Source organism: Ptychodera flava, chromosome 17 (assembly GCF_041260155.1).
Source record: "Ptychodera flava strain L36383 chromosome 17, AS_Pfla_20210202, whole genome shotgun sequence".
In the NCBI taxonomy this organism is placed as follows: Eukaryota; Metazoa; Hemichordata; class Enteropneusta; family Ptychoderidae; genus Ptychodera; species Ptychodera flava.
In genome coordinates this window covers 29,299,306-29,319,260 of record NC_091944.1, presented here as the reverse complement: position 1 = coordinate 29,319,260, position 19,955 = coordinate 29,299,306, and the positions used below count along the sequence as shown (strand labels likewise).

General features: G+C 36.3%; 1 protein-coding gene across 2 annotated transcripts in view; it reads right to left on the bottom strand.

Moving 5' to 3' along the window:
- Positions 1-504: 504 nt before the first annotated feature.
- Positions 505-19,955, bottom strand: part of LOC139116004 (uncharacterized) — a 51,484-nt gene continuing 32,033 nt past the window's right edge. Inside the window, exons 2-7 of one of the 2 annotated variants that reach the window (XR_011548214.1) lie at positions 8,056-8,373; positions 7,144-7,245; positions 6,239-6,302; positions 2,247-3,986; positions 969-2,160; positions 505-888 (exon numbers count right to left, since the gene is read on the bottom strand). Coding sequence is in view for 1 of the 2 variants with exons in the window: in XM_070678493.1 (XP_070534594.1) it covers positions 3,449-3,986; positions 6,239-6,302; positions 7,144-7,245; positions 8,056-8,341 (990 nt within the window). In the remaining variant the exon portion in view is untranslated. Of the gene's footprint in view, positions 3,987-6,238; positions 6,303-7,143; positions 7,246-8,055; positions 8,374-19,955 lie in introns of both variants that reach the window. The other variant, XM_070678493.1, reaches the window with a different exon arrangement.

Sequence of the window (19,955 nt, the reverse complement as noted above, 5' to 3'; positions counted from 1 at the left end):
CGAGGCATATTTTGTTGATATGGTCATATTTTGCACGATGGTCCTGAAATTTTACATACCTTCCCAAATACCATTTCACATTCACACATCTCTTTGCAAAACCGTATCGCTCGAAAGACGTCCTTCACCAAACACATAAAAACCTGCCTATCATAAAAATTTTGCCTATTATATTTTCCGTACAATATTGATTTTGTTGAATAAAACTTTTTTTTTAAATCTTGAACAAACAACAGAAGCCTAGATGGCAAAACATGCGAAATATAGCAGACAAATTTTGAACAATATGCTATGTATAACAAACTATGTATTGCAATTTTTGCAATATCAAGTGCCATAGCATTGACAATGAACCTGAGAGTTGACGTAATGTTACAGATGTGGTTACCTGTATAAGTGTATGTATATTTCCAATGAGTATCTAAGGGAGTGTGACGTGTATTGACCTAATGTGTTTTCTGTGTATGCATACTGCCTATCAAAGTATAGACGCAATGCATCAAGTTACATTATGATATATGCAAATTTTATTACATTGTATATCCAAGAGATAAAGACAACAACAGGCAATGTCGATCTGCTTTACGTCTCTGTGCTTTAATCATTTGTATGTTTCTGTTCCACATATACCCATTCTTTCAAGTAAAAAAATCTGCGGTTCATAGAAAATTACAATCATATTGATGAAACTATTCTCAAAGTACAAAAGTTAACGCCTTAGAAAACACTAACAAGCGAGAAAAACGAAACTACCTATAGAGAATTGGGACAAAAAGTGACATGTTTGTTTCTAATCAAATTGGAAAATTCAGCAGCGACGGTGTCTTTATTTTTTAATTTGTTGGTTTTTTGTCAACTCACACGATCTTACTACCTACATAAAAATAACTAAAAGTATGAATATTTAACACATGAAAATTTTGTAGGCATAGCACTCACACGATCTCACTACCTACATATAAAATAACTTAAAATACGAATATTTAACACATGAAAATTTTGTATTCGGGAGTAGGTACGCATAGCATATAAACTTCGACAGCTATTTTCTTTCCATACATGTAAAAAATATTGGTGACACAAATTTATCTTATTTTAATGATTTTCCGCCCATATGTTTTTTCATGATTATAATTCTCTCTAAAAATTTTATATATGTCTACGTCTTCATTGAAACGGTTAAAATTACTCTACTACAAATGCACATGGGCATGGCGCAGATTTAGCTCAAAACGTACAATATCAATTTCTGAAAAAATAGATCTTTAAGAAGTTTTAACAAGTTTAAACTCTTCACTGCGCGGCTTTCAAGTACCCTAGTGCATAAAGATTGAACAAATTGATTATCACAAACTACTCTACGGAAAATATAACATTGTGACAGTGGATATAACATTCAAGTAAAAACATATTCCTATTATTTTAAACTGCATGTTTGTTTCACAAATACCCCAAACTAAATTTTCAAAGTAGATTTTTAATGTAAATCTTGGATAGAAAGAGCGTATATGTACATATTAAAGAAATACAGGATTGGTGTCATAACAGTAAATTCAAAGAAGCTCGTAGCATATTTGACTTTGCCTTTGAATTTCAATTTCGACAGATCTTATAAAACATTGGCAAACGTTCAGAGTATACGTAAAACATGACGTTATTTTCAGAAAACACATATAATTCTAAATTAAAATTATTTAAAATGTTCACATTGTAAACACCTATATCATAAAAATTCTACGCATATTTTACCTTACCTAACCCTTGCTTGCTCTTGATTTTTTTGTCATTTCAAACACATTAAAACAGTTCTAACACATCTTTTAATATTCTTTGTTTGACATAAAATATGAATATTCAATAAAAGGAGAAATTTCTCAGCTGTATGATGCCTTCACACGGCACAATTGCAAATCATTTTGATCACAGAGAGTATTTCCAACCGTTGTAGGGATTATCAGTAGCTGAACGGAATATAGGACAACTTATCTGTGAATATGTTCAGCATGCAAACATGGTAAAGGCAAGTTTCTATCGTTTGCTGTGAGTTCGAAAGAAACAGTTGTCTTTGAAATTGGCCACGTGACATTTGTGACATTTGTGACCACAGATAATCACACCTGTTACACGATACAAACTAACAAAGCACAATGTGTTCTTGGGCTAACTTGTGATGTTATGTCACGTAAATATGACATGACAAAGCATTCTATGCCATGACATGGATATGGACGTAAATAACATAACACACACATGACATGACATGACATGACATGATATGACATGACATGACAGACATGACATGATATGACATGACATGACATGATATGATATGATATGATATGATAATTATTTTGATATGATATAATATGATATGATATGATATGACATGATCAAGTTATGTCACATCATAGTATATCTTATTATACATCCCCTTTATCATGTTTTTGTTTTACAAATATCTAACCATCAAATTTAGAAATGACGATCGAGAAATGGGCCGGTTCAAGATGGTGATTCTTGACTCTACTGTGACTATATTGTGTGCAAAGATTCAGACAATGACTTTGTTTGGTGTAATAAAATTGATAACAAATGGTAGCAAGGGCAATATCATATCTTGTTACCTCTCCTCAACCTGGTGCTCATGACGGTTATATTGATGATACCGTCGCCTTCGGATCACATATCAATGGTATTACCGTCATGAGCTCCATTCCTCCGGCAGGCAACAAATCACTCTTTCATACTGTCTTTCCTTATTTTGATAGCATTTCTCTAAAGTTTTGAAGAGTTTCCTCGATTGCCTCACACTTCACCAAAGAAGCCTTAATTTCTTGAGCCTTGTCGAAATTATAATTGTACTCGCCTTCGCTTAGCATCTCAAGAATTTTGGATGACCATTTCGAGATATCCTCTTCCATATTTTGATCATTTACACCGACATCAACAACCACCAATTTCGCATAGTCGCGAAAATGCTTTTCTAAGAAATCTGCCGCGCCTGAATTTTTCGTTATCAGTACTGGAATTCCGGCCGCCATAGCTTCAAGAGCAACCATTCCAAACGGTTCGCTTCTTGACGGCATGACAAAGAGGGCGCTCTTCATCAAGTCGTTCCGTATCTCTTTTTGGGTACCATACGGTAGAGCGATTATCTCAATCTTATTGGTTTTTATGTGTTCCTTAATGAACTTCATGGCTATATCTTGTTTGTCAGGCGCAATGCCCCTGATTCTCCATTCTGGTAAGCGTTTGGCTTTTGCTTTGTACAATGTATCAATAGCATCACTTAGAGCGGCCGCAGCAACATCATATCCCTTCAGATATCCAACACCTGACACTCGACCGAACGTCAGCACCTGTATAAGACCTGAAGTGATTGATTTAGGTTTGCGTAACTTAATTTGAAAGAATTTCTCGTCTGGCTTAGGAATGTAGAGCCAGTGGTTTACTTTATCAAGTACTTTGTACTCATTTTCAAAACATTCGAATATTCTTGGGCCAACTGAAAAATTCCGTCAACTTTGCCTGCCTGTTCTACGATCTCATCCGTTTTAATCTCAGTTAGACTGATATCCCATGATTCTTTATGCTTTTCAGTGTACTGAGGCAACACATGATTGAAAAGGAAAACTTTTACATTACTTCCTGAAAAACAATTTTCTTTGATATCAATAGCCGCAGGTGATGTTATTGGTACATGACCAATAATCGCTTTCAAATTTGGAATTTCTTTGATGGAAGGAAAGTGGCGAGAGTGGTAAAGGTTTAACCATTTTTTGTCTGGAGCAGATTCTGAACCAGCAGCATCTGCCTTTATCAATTCGACACCTTTTTCCTTTGCGTCGTCTTCATCTTCTCCACCAGCTGTTAAAGCTGTTGCATATACGCGAAATCCTGCTAGCTTGGCTTGCTGAGCTACCTGTCTATTCACAGTTGAGATGCCGCCTTTGGAAGTCCCCCATTCGTCGTTTAGGAGCAGCACGCTGGAAAAGCACATTATGTAACAAGTCAGTCGACAATAGACTCTCCCACTCATAACTTTGCTTTTGTGTATATTTAAATGTAAAACATAAATTAAGTCACATGTTTAATCATTTAAGATCTCATTTTTAGCTCACGTGTGTACACACGTGGGCTATTGTCATAGCGATGTCTGTCTGTCTGTCCGTGTGTGTGTCTGTTTGTCTGTCTGTCTGTCTGTCTGTCTGTCTGTCTGTTTACACGATAACTCAAAAACGTCTGAACGGATTCAAGTCAGATTTGGTACACAGGTACCATGTGCTACTTGCAAGAACTGATTAGACTTTGGTTGGTGTGCAGTGGCTTGCATATTAATGAAGTTATGCAATATCGTTTTTTTCCGTACAATGGTTTCCCTATGGAGACGGTAATGACAGTGTCGACATATATCAAGAAATATTGCACAAAATTTCATGAAACTTTTCACAGATGACAATCTCAGAACATTATGATGATACTGTGAGTGTCATGTCAATTGTCTGCTCATTTGCATATTTAATGAACTTTTGTTATTAGTGAGATAACTCTGAAATTCCTGCACCAAACTTGATGATACTTGCAACAATTATTGATCTGATATATATCTAATTATACTTAGAAGCATTAGGCAGTGTCAAGTTAATAAATAGCTCATTTGCATATTTTATGAAGGTTTGTAATTAGTCATATAACTCCGATATTACTTCACCAAATGTGATGAAATCTGCTGCAGATACTGATCCGACTGATATCTAACTGTAGTGTAAAGCATTTAGTAGTGTTACATTAATTAAGGGTTCATTTACATATTTAATGAACTTTGTAATTAGGTATATAACTCTGAAATTACGGCACCCAAGTCAGTGAAATTGGGTACAGATATTGGTTTGATAAATATCTAATTGTACTGAGAAGCATTCGGCAGCGTCAAGTTAACAAATAGGTCATTTGCATATTTTATGAAGTTTAGTAATTAGTGATATAATTCCAAAATAACTGCACCAAATGTGATGAAATCTGCTGCAGATACTGATCCGACAGATATCTAATTGTGGTGTAGAGCTTTTAGTTGTGTGAAGTTAATTAAAGGTTCATTTGCATATTTAATGAACTTTGTAATTAGTGATACTACTCCAAAATTAAAGCATTAAATTTGATGAAACTTGCTACAGATGTTGATCTGATAAATATCCAATTGTACTGAGAAGCATTGAGCAGAGTCAAGTTAATAATTAGCTCATTTGCATATTTCATGAAGTCTTATAATTAGTCATATAACTCCGAAATAACTGCATCAAATGTGATGAAACTGCTGCACATACTGATACGACAGATATCTAACTGTGTTGTAAAGCATTTAGTAGTATAAAGTTAATTAAGGGTTCATTTGCATATTTATTAAACTTTGTAATTAGGTATATAACTCTGAAATTTCGGCACTAAAATTTATTGAAACGTGCTACAGATATTGATTTGATAAATATTTAATTGTGCTATGAATCATTGAACAGTGTCAAGTTAATGTTAGGGTTTATTTGCATATTTAATGAACTTTGTAATAAGTGACATTACTCTAAAATTACAGCATTAAATTAAATAAAACGTGCTACAAATGTTGATCTGATGGATATCTAATTGTCCCATAAAGCATTGAGCAGTGTCAAGTTAATTGACAGCTCATTCGCATATTAAATAAAGTTTTGTAATTAGTGATTAAACTCTGAGTGTACTGTGCGAAGTTTTAAAAAACCTGCTACATATAGTGATAACATATATCTCATTGTTCTGTGAAGCGTACTACTATTATGAACATGTTGTTAAACACGTGAGCATATTCAGTTCATATCTGGTTGGAGAATATCTTACTCGGCTGTCGGTTGACGTCACTTGACAAGCAGCCAACCGTCGGGGTCATATAAGTCTGTGGGCCTGTGTCCCCTCCACGAACAACAGATTTTGCTGAAATTTATCATAAATTTATTCAAAAGTAAATCTTACACAAGTTCATAAATATTGGGCAAATCTGACTGAAAGATGAGGAGGATTTGGATGACATAGCATTGTCAGGGGACAAAGATAAAGCAAAGTACAAGTACGCCCCCAAGTTTTAATCTACAGGGACATACTATGGGGATATGTTGCTGTCACTGATACTGCTCACGTAACCATAGTATCACGATAATATTTAACCCTTCACTCAAAGGCTGTGTGTAAAAACACAAAGTTGACAATTTACCTGCCCCTGTTCTCAACTTTGTCCTCTTCTTTGTCTTTGTCCTCTGAGTTTGGTGCACAACCACCTGTATAAGATTCAAATTTGTATTTTCAATTAAACTTTTATTTTTTCTGACATTACTGTATAACAATTGCAAAATTAAAGATATTTCCTGACGTAAAATTTGTTATGTGAAATTGGGAACTTTTATCGATCTTATTGAAAATATCAAAATTCCTATGCGGAAATATTTCCTGCGAAATAAATATCGAGAATACATACTTTCCATATATCAAGTGAATTACTCTGAGTCCGCAAGTAAATTACTCTGAGTCCGCAAATTGTTTGTTAAATCAAATATAGTTGCTGTTGACACATGGATGATGTCGGTGATTCATTATGTCTGCCACTGATAAGTTGAACTCCATGCAATAACGCTAGCAAGTTGGATATTTAGTGTCATATTACACATTTACATCCTAATTGTACAATGTTTTTTTTCTGATAACTTTGTATTTTATAAATGACAGAATCTGTATTCATGATGTAATTTTAACCGTTGCACTCAACAAATAGAATCTGTATTGTTCATTGTCACACACAGACACACACAGACACAGACCGACAGACACACACAGACAGACACAGACACAGACAGACACACACACACACACATAATATATGTATATATATGTATATATATATATATAATATATATATATATATATATATATATATATATATATATATATATATATATATATATATATATATATATGCGCGCGGTAGATCTTACAAGTTCTTTGTATCTTTTCAGTCAAAAATATTCCAGATCGTAGTTGTTCGATTCGTTGATTTTCGATTAGAAGCCATCTGAACGATTGGATGATTTGTCTTTTAAAGGTTCTCATTGAAATGTGACATACCTGGTGAGGCATCAACAGTTTCATCTTGTGATACAGAACTCTGGGAATCATCTGCTCCTTTCACGATGACATTACTCGGACTCGGACGATCTGTTTGTGCTTCTGTAATAGATGGAAATAATAACGCCTACATTTTGTGATGAATCTACCGCATGACCAACAATATGCTAGTTTAGTCGATCGGGACGTACTTTTGTAATTTTTTGGCCAAAATCGAGATCTCGACAATTAGGAAGCTTTAGTCTGGAAAGGCATAGAAGGCACCTTAAGGGAGATTACTTAAAATACATGACTTTCTCAGAACTGATGCAGTCACCTTGCACACAACAAAATTTCAGTGCTCGTTGTTTTCTGGCCGAGGACAAACGCCGAAAATGCTAAACATAATGTTTTAGTTTTTTGGAGAGGAAACAGCCTGAATTCGCATTCCAATTTTTTATTCTCGTAATCAGGAGAATTTGATTCTCGTAATTACGAGTTTTTTTATTTACGTGTACCAGAGAAGAGGGGACAACGCCTGGCAAGATTTGACATCAATGTTTAAGAAATAAACGGTGTTATCTTTGAAGTTTTTGATCCACATCAGTGCCACATCTCTGTTTCTGTATCCCGCCGTCCTCTCGCCAGCCATTTTTCGAATGGAGACGGTGAGCAGTAATACAACGAAATTAATCAACTCGACAAAACTCGAGAGAGAAAGCAAATGCGCATTATGCCTCATGTCAGGACAACATCACGTATCGAAACATCCTTAAACGAACGCCTGTTGTGAGGGTTAACATTAACAAGAGTTAACAATACTTTAATAGGTCTAATTGGTTTATGTGACGTAAAAGACGAGAAAATGTTTAAATTGCGGTCGTTGTAAATCTTTGTGATTTCCATGAATAATGCAAATTGCTTTTAACTTACTGATATTCGAGGGTGGCTCAGTTTCGAAGAAGTTTTGAAATTTTCCGACAAGGTCATGTTTCGGAATCTTTTCGAGTATTGAACGCAGTGCTGCTTTACATTCTGGTACCGTTTTAAAGTGGCTCAAAGTCAACTGTGCAAGGTCGTCGCTGTCATCTCCAGATTTCTGTAGTTTCTTTTCAGGTACACCCATGGACTTCATGTACGTCTTGGCACGCTTTGTGTCATCGCTTCCAAGCTCGTCATATATTTTCACAAGTTCTTCACGGCATTCATCAGTGTCCATACCGAGACTGGTAGCGGATGCCAAGAGTTATCCTATTTGTCGAGGAAAGCATAAAGATATTAATTGAGTGAACTAATTTCCTTTCCGATATCTTGTTCGGCATTTAAAGGGAATTCGCCAGGGTTGATCGCAAATGAACAAAGCTATACATATCTTACAAACCTAAAATAAGGAGGACGGTACAACCTTCTTTTACAATTTAGGTTAGTGTTGTGTTGCTTTCGTTCGATAGCTTTTGCGATTTCAACTTACTTCATGGATCTGTATGACTATCCCGATAATAAGTCTTGTTTTGAAATGGAAAGCACACTGATTCAAAATAGTCGACCCTAAACTTTTCTTTCTTCTCATTTTCACAACTCTTACATGGTTTTTCATGTTTTTTTTGTCAAACTGAAATAAAAACATATCTTCAATGACACTTGGCTCACATTTGGTTCGATGTGGCAGATCAGAGTTAATATACTTAACTAAGTTTACCCCTTTGAACATGCCTACAAGTTTTAAAGCAATGGGATGAGCGATTTCAGAGAAAGTGATTTTTGACTAAAACGGAAAAATTGCCCATAAATATAAATATGAAAATTTCACCACAATTTGAAGACTAAGCAACTAAGGTTACCTAGTACATACACACCAAGTTTCAAAGCAATCAGAATTATTCATTCAGAGAAACTTATTTTTGACCAAAATGCGAAAAAGTCCTCAAAAAAAAATATGAAAATTTCACCGCAATTCCAAAAATCCGACAGAAGACAACCCCAGGATCAACAGTATCAAAGTTCAAAGCAACCCAACAGGAACTTTGGAGAAAATGATTTTTTGGTCAAAGATGGGAAAATTGCCCCAAAAATACAAATACGAAAAATTTCACCACATTATGGACAAATCTGACAGAGGCTGACCCTAGAATCATGTACACCAAGTTTCAAGGCAATGGGACGAGTGCTTTTAGAAAATGAGATTCTTTGACCAAAGACAGGAAAATTTGCCACAAAAATACAACTAATAAAATTTCAAGTGCTGTACGGAACATTTCAAGGCTGGACGTGATCATGATAGACTGCGTGCAAAAAACATTAAATTCTTGTAACCATTAAGTATTCATTCGGGATATCCATTTCCCTTACTATCCGCGGAATGTCACCCTTTTGATTGTTGGCAAAGACAGCACACATTTCGAAGGCCAACGTGGCAGTAGACATCAATGTTTTCGCTCAATATATAGTTTTGCAGACTTAATGGTTATTATTCACAAAACCGGTAAATTGGGTTTTATATCAAACGGTTTGAAGATGCCTGCTCATCGCTCATACTAAGAGACCCTATGATATATATATATATATATATATATATATATATATATATATATATATATATATATATATAAGCTATCTGTCAGTGTGAAATCTACGACCCCCCCCCCCCGACAAAACGGGCTCTCAAGAGTCTACTCTACCAAATTGAAGCTACGATGAACAAATGAGATGACACAAAAAATCCTGAATGAAGTATGTAAAATATGTTCCACTTTTCATCATGAAACCATGTGGCAACTACAGGTCTAGTGTCCTTAAGTCTTCCATTTGTTTTATTGCCATGCATGATAGGTTGGTTTTTTTTTACTTCTTGAAGCATTGCACTTTGTTTTTCGTCCCTTTCAGCATGGAAAGGATAAACATGTTAACTAAATACAATGTTTTGAATTAATGGCATACCATAATGTTGTTCTTAAATTCGTATTATTGTACTTGCCTGTTGCTATATTTGACCAAAGTTCCTGTATGTATGTGCATTATGCAAAAAGCTATGATGGTTAAAGTTTTAGACTTTGCTTTGCAAAATTTAATACAGACAAGGATATTGTATCTAAAGATTACATTTTTCAGACGATTATGCCATGGAAATGCCGGAATTGGGTTATACAAACCACGTTATTCAGAGTGTACAGATTCTAATTTGAAAGACCAAATGTTGTTTACTGCCACATACCATTACTGCTAAAAATCAAATTCATTCAACAGAAAGAGACACCGTAAATGTAGTTATTACTTCTAATAACTTTATTTTAAATAAAGTCGCCGATTTCACCGTTTTTCTCTCGTAACAACTCAAATAAACATTTACTGAGAGTTCGAGGCTATCTGGCCAAAATCAATGTATAATTTTCTTCTCGTCATATTTTTATAAGAACATTTATGCATGTGATGAAATGAGATACTTGTTTACTGTGTGGCTGAAAACCCAAAATAGTAAAAACGTTGCAGGGTTATGATATTGGGATCTTTACGAGGTATTTCAGCTTTAATACAACACAGGTTTTATGTCTGTAATGATACATTTTTGATGTCAAGAAAGAACTTTCATAGCATCAGTTTGTCCTTGTTACCTATCATATTCTAATTTTAAACGCATAATTTGTAAATTTTCTGAACTCTGAAGGGGTGGTTCTTGCCATTTCCATGTAAATATCTATCTATCTGTCATAATATGACTCAGTAAAATATCTGTATGTAGTTTTCATAAGTCATAAAGGTCATTTATTTCAAATAGTATACGACAATTATCTCGCAAACTTTTAAGGTTCCAAGCAGTGTGCGAAATTAACGTCGGTCCGACGGTCCGAGACCGACAGATTTCTCGTCGGGCCGAAAGTTTTTAGCAACATGTCGGTCCTTATGACCGACTGAAATTTGGAATAAATGATGAAAATTTCTCCGTCAAGACCTGCAACAGATACAGATAATGACTGACTCTGAATCATGCGATTCAGACTTGAATGTCATGCACCTATCAATGTTTTCCACCGTGGGAATGCGGGGCAACAGGGGATATTGATCGCACGTCGTGTCCTTGTAGAGGGAATTTGATCTCTATGGTACACCAGACCGGGGGTGGTGGGAGTTGACAATGTCGCAGTATAGTAATTCTTTGTCTTGCGACTTTTTACGTTGAAGAAAAGCCTAACCCCTCCGATCGACGCGCATAGCACGGTACAACTGATTACATTCAGATCAGTATGAATTACGTCCGTGCATGCAGATTCTAGCAATGATGGAATGGATTGATTTTGGTGCAACAATGAGACACAATATTAAAATAATACTCGTCTAGTGAGTGTAACCCTGGTAATGTTAGCATATCTGTGTCATATGATAACAACACTCAGTATAACTTCACTAGTTCCACACTTTAAGTGTTCGGAATTTACACAATAATACAGCCCTTCATTTTATCAAACTGACTCCGTTTTCTTTGCTTTGATTTTCCATTGAAGCGTTCAAAACATAAACGGCTCACAGAAGAGTTTAAGACAAAAACCTACTACGAGAAGAGTGCTGTTGACTAAACATATTTGGTTTTGAACATGGAGGTATTTTTTTACCTCAAGTTTTGAACAAGGACTAGATGTTAAACGACAGCCCAATTGCACTACCTGCAGTCGACAGTCAAGTTCAAGTTTCGCTGCGTTTGTTTGTGGACCGCTAGAACATCTTACTTGCTCGTTGGTCTTTAACCATTTGGTTTAGTTCACAAGGCCGACTCTTACCACGATATATCGTGATAGCAAGTGTACATTTTATAAAACAGAGCGGCCTTATCATAATAGTTTTGAAACATTTTTTCGAGTTGCATGATCCGACTCTCAGAGGCCGAGAGTAGGGCTTCAAATTGTTTCGATGTATACCGTTTTACGACAGGCAGGCAAAACTCAGCGTCATCATGGACTGTAGGCCTAAATGTCGCAAAAAATTACGTCTTTTAAGATTTTACGGTATCATTGACTGATTGTGTCGATTGTTTTCAGCAGTATCGAGGTCTGTCAAACTTTTCAGAGTCATTTTAATAACTTTAAGCTTTCAGAGGGCGATGAGACCCAGCAAACTTTTCGATCAGAAAATATACATTCATTTCCGCGAGTGGCGACGTGTGCCATTCATGTTGTCTGCAATTTCTATTATCGAGAAAAAGTTACGATACTTATCCTTTTATTAAAAGTATAACTTCATCTGTTTCTTCATGAATGCAGCCGAGGTCACATTTAAGCATATATATTTTTTGAAAAATTTTGAAAGTAATCCTACGTCATATCGAAATACACACCAAGTATTTTTCCCTTCTGTTGTACATTACACTAAAAAAGTCATAGTGATCAATGTTTGCATTAAAAAATTATTCATACACTCCCCTTACTCATGATTGTTTTCAGGGTACTAAGTTGTTCACTCACTCTTCTACCACTTGCGTTGGCTTATTTCAGAAGTGCTTCTCAGCTCGCCAACCATTTTCAAATCACAATATCACATACCCTGCTGTAGTGTACAATATATAGGACTGTTCACCGTGACAGTTTACGTCACTGTTTCATTAATATGCAAAATAAATATTTGTCCGCATTTTTAAGATTACGCTTTTGAAATTGCGCATGCAAAATCGACGAAAACAAATCTTAGTAGGCGACTGCCAGTGTAACAATGAATACTAAAAGGCATATTCACGACTCAGAGTACAAGCTGCAAAAACGGCCATGTATGCAACATTGATAAAATTTGTCCGCATTTCAAGCTGCGTGTCCGATGTCGCGCGCGTACAGCTATATTTAGTAACAAACGTGTAACCGTGAACAGCGCTATTGTACACAGCAATGTAGAGAACGCCATTCCCCATAGAAAGTTACGATAGACAAAATTTCTCGCTTTCATCAGCCACATGTAGCCAGTGCATGAGCCTGTATTCCCCGGCCCCTGGGTCTTTGACATCATTTTATAGTCCGAGAGTGGGGGATTTGACATGGCTAGAAAAAATGTCAAATTCTCCTGTTAGTCCCATAGTCACCCCCCCCCCCTTGGTGGAAAATATTGATAAATGTGTGCACATGACAGTGAGGAAGATGAGGGCTGTGATCTTTTCAGATTCCAGATCATGTAGATGAATGATTCATGATCATTCACTTACACTATTTTGAATCTATGTGAACAAAAGTCCTTTGGAGTGAATACATCATACTGACTCTATTGATAAAAGGACATGAAAAATTAAATATTACAACATTCAAAAGCATAGTATAGGTGGAGAAGTTGACTTTAATGGTCGTTAACAACTGCCATTATTGAGGACCGGCAGTTTTCCGTAAGGACCTGAAGCTTTGGCTTGGTGCAGGTCCTTATGACCTGAAGCTATTTTCTCTTAATTTCGCACACTGTTCCAAGACAGAATTGATCTTTTTAATCTAACAATTCTCTGATGGTTAATAAGCTCAGAACCCCCAGAAATTATACATTTTCTGAAAGCCTTGATATAGGGAAACATTTTGGTAGCCACAGTGTCACCATTCTTTACCACTGTACCAAAAAGCTAATTTGCCGCTCTTTGCCGGGGTGGGTAAAGTAGGGTGAAATATTGGGGGCAAACTTTGACCGGGTAAACATAGTACTGTCTACTTCTATCATTTCACTGCGGTATCATAACATGAAAAAACTAGTATCATTAACCATGTTTTACCTTGTGATGACAGTGTAGTACATGCAATTTTGCCTGGCTTTTGACCCGGGGGCACACACAACTAAAGTACCACCTTTGTCTAAATAGTTCATTGGCAATGCAGTATGACAAAGGCAGTAGTTTGACACTAGTGTAAAAACAGTCACTTTACACATAATTTCTCATCCCTTCAAAGTATTGCTCAGTTAAAATATCCTAGCCGAAGAAAGGCTACAATTTGTAAATCCTTTAACGGTAAGGTATTGCAGAGTAAATTCGCTCTGTTTTCCGTTGTTAAAAGTGACTTGTTATATTATAGGTTTATACGGGTGATAAAGGCGTGCGTATTTGATCATACATCGTAGTGTCAAACAATAAAGTTTTCCCCATTGTTTATTCTGGTTATCGAAGGATTGATAAATTCACTATATTATCACTATGTAGAAAGTGGCTAATTTGCCGCTCTTTGCCGGGGTGGGTAAAGTAGGGTAAAATATTGGGGGCAAACTTTGACCGGGTAAACACAGTACTGTCTATTTCTATCATCTTATAGCTGGTACATAACATGCATAAAACTAGTAACTTTGACCATGTTTTACCTTGTAATGACAGTGTAGTACATGCAATATTTTGCCTAGCTTTCGAACTGGGGTCGCAGGCAAGGAAAGTAGCACCTTTGACTTTATTATTCATGAGCCTTACAGTATAACAAAGGCAGTAGTTTGACACTAGTGTAAAAGCAGTCAGTTTACACATAATTTCTCATCCCTTCAAAGTATTGCTCAGTTAAAAATTTCCTAGCCGAAAAAAGGCTTTAATTTGCAAATCCTTTAACGGTAAGGTATTGCAGAGTAAAATTCGGCTCTGTTGTCCGTTGTTAAAAGTGACTTGTTATGTTAGAGTTTATACGGGTGATAAAGGCGTGCGTATTTGATCATACATCGTAGTGTCAAACAATAAAGTTTCCCCATTGTTTATTCTGGTTATCGAAGGATTGATAAATTCACTATATTATCACTATGTAGAAAGTGGCTAATTTGCCGCTCTTTGCCGGGTGGGTAAAGTAGGGTAAAATATTGGGGGCAAACTTTGACCGGGTAAACACAGTACTGTCTATTTCTATCATCTTATAGCTGGTACATAACATGCATAAAACTAGTAACTTTGACCATGTTTTACCTTGTAATGACAGTGTAGTACATGCAATATTTTGCCTAGCTTTCGAACTGGGGTCGCAGGCAAGGAAAGTAGCACCTTTGACTTTATTATTCATGAGCCTTACAGTATAACAAAGGCAGTAGTTTGACACTAGTGTAAAAGCAGTCAGTTTACACATAATTTCTCATCCCTTCAAAGTATTGCTCAGTTAAAAATTTCCTAGCCGAAAAAGGCTTTAATTTGCAAATCCTTTAACGGTAAGGTATTGCAGAGTAAAATTCGGCTCTGTTGTCCGTTGTTAAAAGTGACTTGTTATGTTAGAGTTTATACGGGTGATAAAGGCGTGCGTATTTGATCATACATCGTAGTGTCAAACAATAAAGTTTCCCCATTGTTTATTCTGGTTATCAAAGGATTGATAAATTCACTGCATTATTACTATGTAGAAAGTGGCTAATTTGCCGCTCTTTGCCGGGGTGGGTAAAGTAGGGTAAAATATTGGGGCAAACTTTGACCGGGTAAACACAGTACTGTCTATTTCTATCATCTTATAGCTGGTACATAACATGCAAAAACTAGTAACTTTGACCATGTTTTACCTTGTAATGACAGTGTAGTACATGCAATATTTTGCCTAGCTTTCGAACCGGGGTCGCAGGCAAGGAAAGTAGCACCTTTGACTTTATTATTCATGAGCCTTACAGTATGACAAAGGCAGTAGTTTGACACTAGTGTAAAAGCAGTCAGTTTACACATAATTTCTCATCCCTTCAAAGTATTGCTCAGTTAAAAATTTCCTAGCCGAAAAAAGGCTTTAATTTGTAAATCCTTTAACGGTAAGGTATTGCAGAGTAAAATTCGGCTCTGTTTTCCGTTGTTAAAAGTGACTTGTTATGTTATAGTTTATACGGGTGATAAAGGCGTGCGTATTTGATCATACATCGTAGTGTCAAACAATAAAGTTTCCCCATTGTTTATTCTGGTTATCAAAGGATTGATAAATGCACTGCATTATCACTATGTAGAAAGTGGCTAATTTGCCGCTCTTTGCCGGGGTGGGTAAAGTAGGGTAAAATATTGCGGGCAAACTTTGACCGGGTAAACACAGTACTGTCTATTTCTATCATCTTATAGCTGGTACATAACATGCAAAAACTAGTAACTTTGACCATGTTTTACTTTGTGATGACAGTGTAGTACATGCAATTTTGCCTAGCTTTCGAACCGGGGTCGCAGGCAAGGAAAGTAGCACCTTTGACTTTATTATTCATGAGCCTTACAGTATAACAAAGCAGTAGTTTGACACTAGTGTAAAAGCAGTCAGTTTACACATAATTTCTCATCCCTTCAAAGTATTGCTCAGTTAAAAATTTCCTAGCCGAAAAAAGGCTTTAATTTGTAAATCCTTTAACGGTAAGGTATTGCAGAGTAAAATTCAGCTCTGTTGTCCGTTGTTAAAAGTGACTTGTTATGTTAGAGTTTATACGGGTGATAAAGGCGTGCGTATTTGATCATACATCGTAGTGTCAACAATAAAGTTTCCCCATTGTTTTATTCTGGTTATCGAAGGATTGATAAATTCACTGCATTATCACTATGTAGAAAGTGGCTAATTTGCCGCTCTTTGCCGGGGTGGGTAAAGTAGGTAAAATATTGGGGGGAAACTTTGACCGGGTAAACACAGTACTGTCTATTTCTATCATCTTATAGCTGGTACATAACATGCAAAAACTAGTAACTTTGACCATGTTTTACCTTGTAATGACAGTGTAGTACATGCAATATTTTGCCTAGCTTTCGAATCGGGGTCGCAGGCAAGGAAAGTAGCACCTTTGACTTTATTATTCATGAGCCTTACAGTATGACAAAGGCAGTAGTTTGACACTAGTGTAAAAGTAGTCAGTTTACACATAATTTCTCATCCCTTCAAAGTTTTGCTCAGTTAAACATTTCCTAGCCGAAAAAGGCTTTAATTTGTAAATCCTTTAACGGTAAGGTATTGCAGAGTAAAATTCGGCTGTGTTTTCCGTTGTTAAAAGTGACTTGTTATGTTAGAGTTTATACGGGTGATAAAGGCGTGCGTATTTGATCATACATCGTAGTGTCAAACAATAAAGTTTCCCCATTGTTTATTCTGGTTATCAAAGGATTGATAAATGCACTGCATTATCACTATGTAGAAAGTGGCTAATTTGCCGCTCTTTGCCGGTGTGGGTAAAGTAGGGTAAAATATTGGGGGCAAACTTTGACCGGTATACACAGTACTGTCTATTTCTGTCATTTTATAGCTGGTACATAACATGCAAAACTAGTAACTTTGACCATGTTTTACCTTTGGAAAAGACTGTAGTACATTCACACCCCTTGCAGAAGGACAAAGTCAGTGGGGTGTCAATTGTACAAAGTAGACTATTTATCCCATTCTTTCTCACTACTGCAAAGTCAAGTCAAGTCCGAAATTTCACGAGCCACAATAAGTCTATCCTTTTTTAATACTTTGACAATATGACATTGTAAAGTTACAGGCAGTGATATTTCCCTTGTTATAACAGCCTAATGATATCATGGTTTTTAATGGGGCAAATGTGTGCGTATGTGTTTATTTAGCTAAGTGATAAACAACGATTTTTTTTCCGTTGTGTGCGCAGGTTATCAAAGGAATGTGAAATACACTGCTACACCACTGTGTCAAAAATATCTAATTTGCTCCACTTTGCCGGGGTGGGTTTAGTATGGTGAAATATTTGGGGCAAGCGTTGACCAGGTGTTGATATCATTGAATATTTAAGAAATGAAATCGCTGCCACTTCAATAGCGCCTGCAGGAACTTTTTTGGACTAGTGTAGTACAAAGACAATTCATTAGAAATAGTATATTTCCTGTACGTAAAAGAGACAGGTCCTACCTAATGAGGAATGTAAAATGTGAAAGAGGCTCCCCACCTAACTATCAAAATGTTTTTGTGTCGAGTTTGTGTTTGATTCGTTTCGAATATGTGTTCCTACATTCTTATCCGATTGTTTGTGTTAATGAAATGTTTGTTTCGCTTCGAATATCTGTAGGGAAGTTTGGATTAGTGTCTACGGTAATGTTTTATTTGTGTGGGAAAAGCTTATGGCGAGACGCAGCCGGGCCATGGTGTTACAATGTTGATAGAGTGGCCCTTTGACGCTTGCGTTTCGAAACCCTAGTGTGGTTTCTCATCACTCGCAGTGTAGATTCTTTCCTTAGTTTGTGTTTGTGAAAATTTATTTTAATGCATTTTAGTGGTCTTGCTCTTCGAGTAGCGAGGCAAGTATATTAATTTTTGGTCTCGTTGTGAGTCCGTTTGGTGGTTCAGTTTGTTTGTTCTATGTTTCTTTACTTCAGTAAATTTTGTTTTGACCAGTGTGTCTTTTAGATTTTTGCGGAGGTTTGTGAATTTTAAGGAAATAATACTACTGCGGGGTACGGATTGTGTTTTTTGGATCAAGATACTTACAAGTATCATGGTCGATGTGTTTGTTCTCGTACATTTTGTTTAATAGTTCGTGTACTTGGTTTACTGTCTGTTCTGGCATTTCGACTGACAGGTGTAATAACCTTCTTTCCCACGATCTTGGCTCACAGAAACAAAGTCTGTTGATAAGAACAATTAACACATTTTAATCTGACGATTGCCAAATTATTACATCACTTGGCACGGCCACACAAATATGCTCGACCACACTAAACCTGGCGTTCCCTGGGATCAAGTTTGTTCTAGTCTGTAAGCGCACAAAACAATGTCATAGCCTTTTGTTTTCCATTGAAATTGTAATCTACTAAGTAGATTTCCTCGCAAAAAAATCTGACGCCAGTTGACGTGACAAAGCAGTACATCACTGGGTAAACTTTAACATACTGGGTATTTTTATCTCAGTTCAACGGGAGAAGTTCTTGGTATTGTAGGCCTAGACCCTGCCCGTCACTTCCTTGAACGAACGCCAAAAGAGGTGGGAACTGATCAGCGAATATGTCAGCGAGGATGGTACAGGGGACAATTCATAGAGAGTTCATTTCGGAAACAAACCAACAACCGCTATTTTTACCGCATAACACATCAACTATCGAGCAGCGTACAAGTTAATTTGGTCGCCCTCCTATATTTTATATAATTTTCTGGGTTCTACAACATGTCGTCTTTGTACTATATCATTCTCTGAAACGCACATTACCAATATATCACATCTATGAACAAATCGGAACAGAGAATTACCTGTGTTCTGGGGCTATATTCAGATATTGGTCCCATTTTCTAATTTAAGTCAAGAATTTTTGTTTGTCCTCCTAGTATTTTATATAATTTTCTTGGTCCTACAATATGTTGTCTTCGAACCCATCGATCTTCAGTTTGAAACATTCGTTACCAATATTTCACATCACAGAACAAGTTGGAAAGAGAATTAGCGGTGTAATTATTCTGATACATAGCTGAAATTACTTTTTGATCCTCAGAGTCGATCTAAACTCCAGCTAAATTAGAAAGTTTAGAACGCTATTTAGATCGGGTTAAATATCGCAATTATCGGATATATCGCTGGAAAAAAGTTTTCACCCCTCAAAGCCGAGCTAAACTCCGGCTAAATTAGAAAGTTTAGAACGCTATTTAGATCAGGATAATTATCGTAATTATCGGTTATTTCACTGGAAAGAATTTTTGACTCTTCAAAGCCGAGCTAAACTCCAGCTATATTAGAAAGTTTAGAACGCTTTTAGATCGGGCTAAAGATCGTAATTTAGCTGTGTTTAGCTGTGTTTTATTGTGTTTAGCTTATTTAGCTCCCATTGACAATACACAGAGTTTAGAACAGGAACACGGCGAGAGGCACAATTCCGCACCTAACTCGAATTCAAGTTCTCCTGCGTGGTGCATTCTGTTAAGGCACGAGAAAGAATTGCATGGTCATTAAAACTTTCTAGAACCTATACGTTTTCCAAAAACGAAAACTCCGCA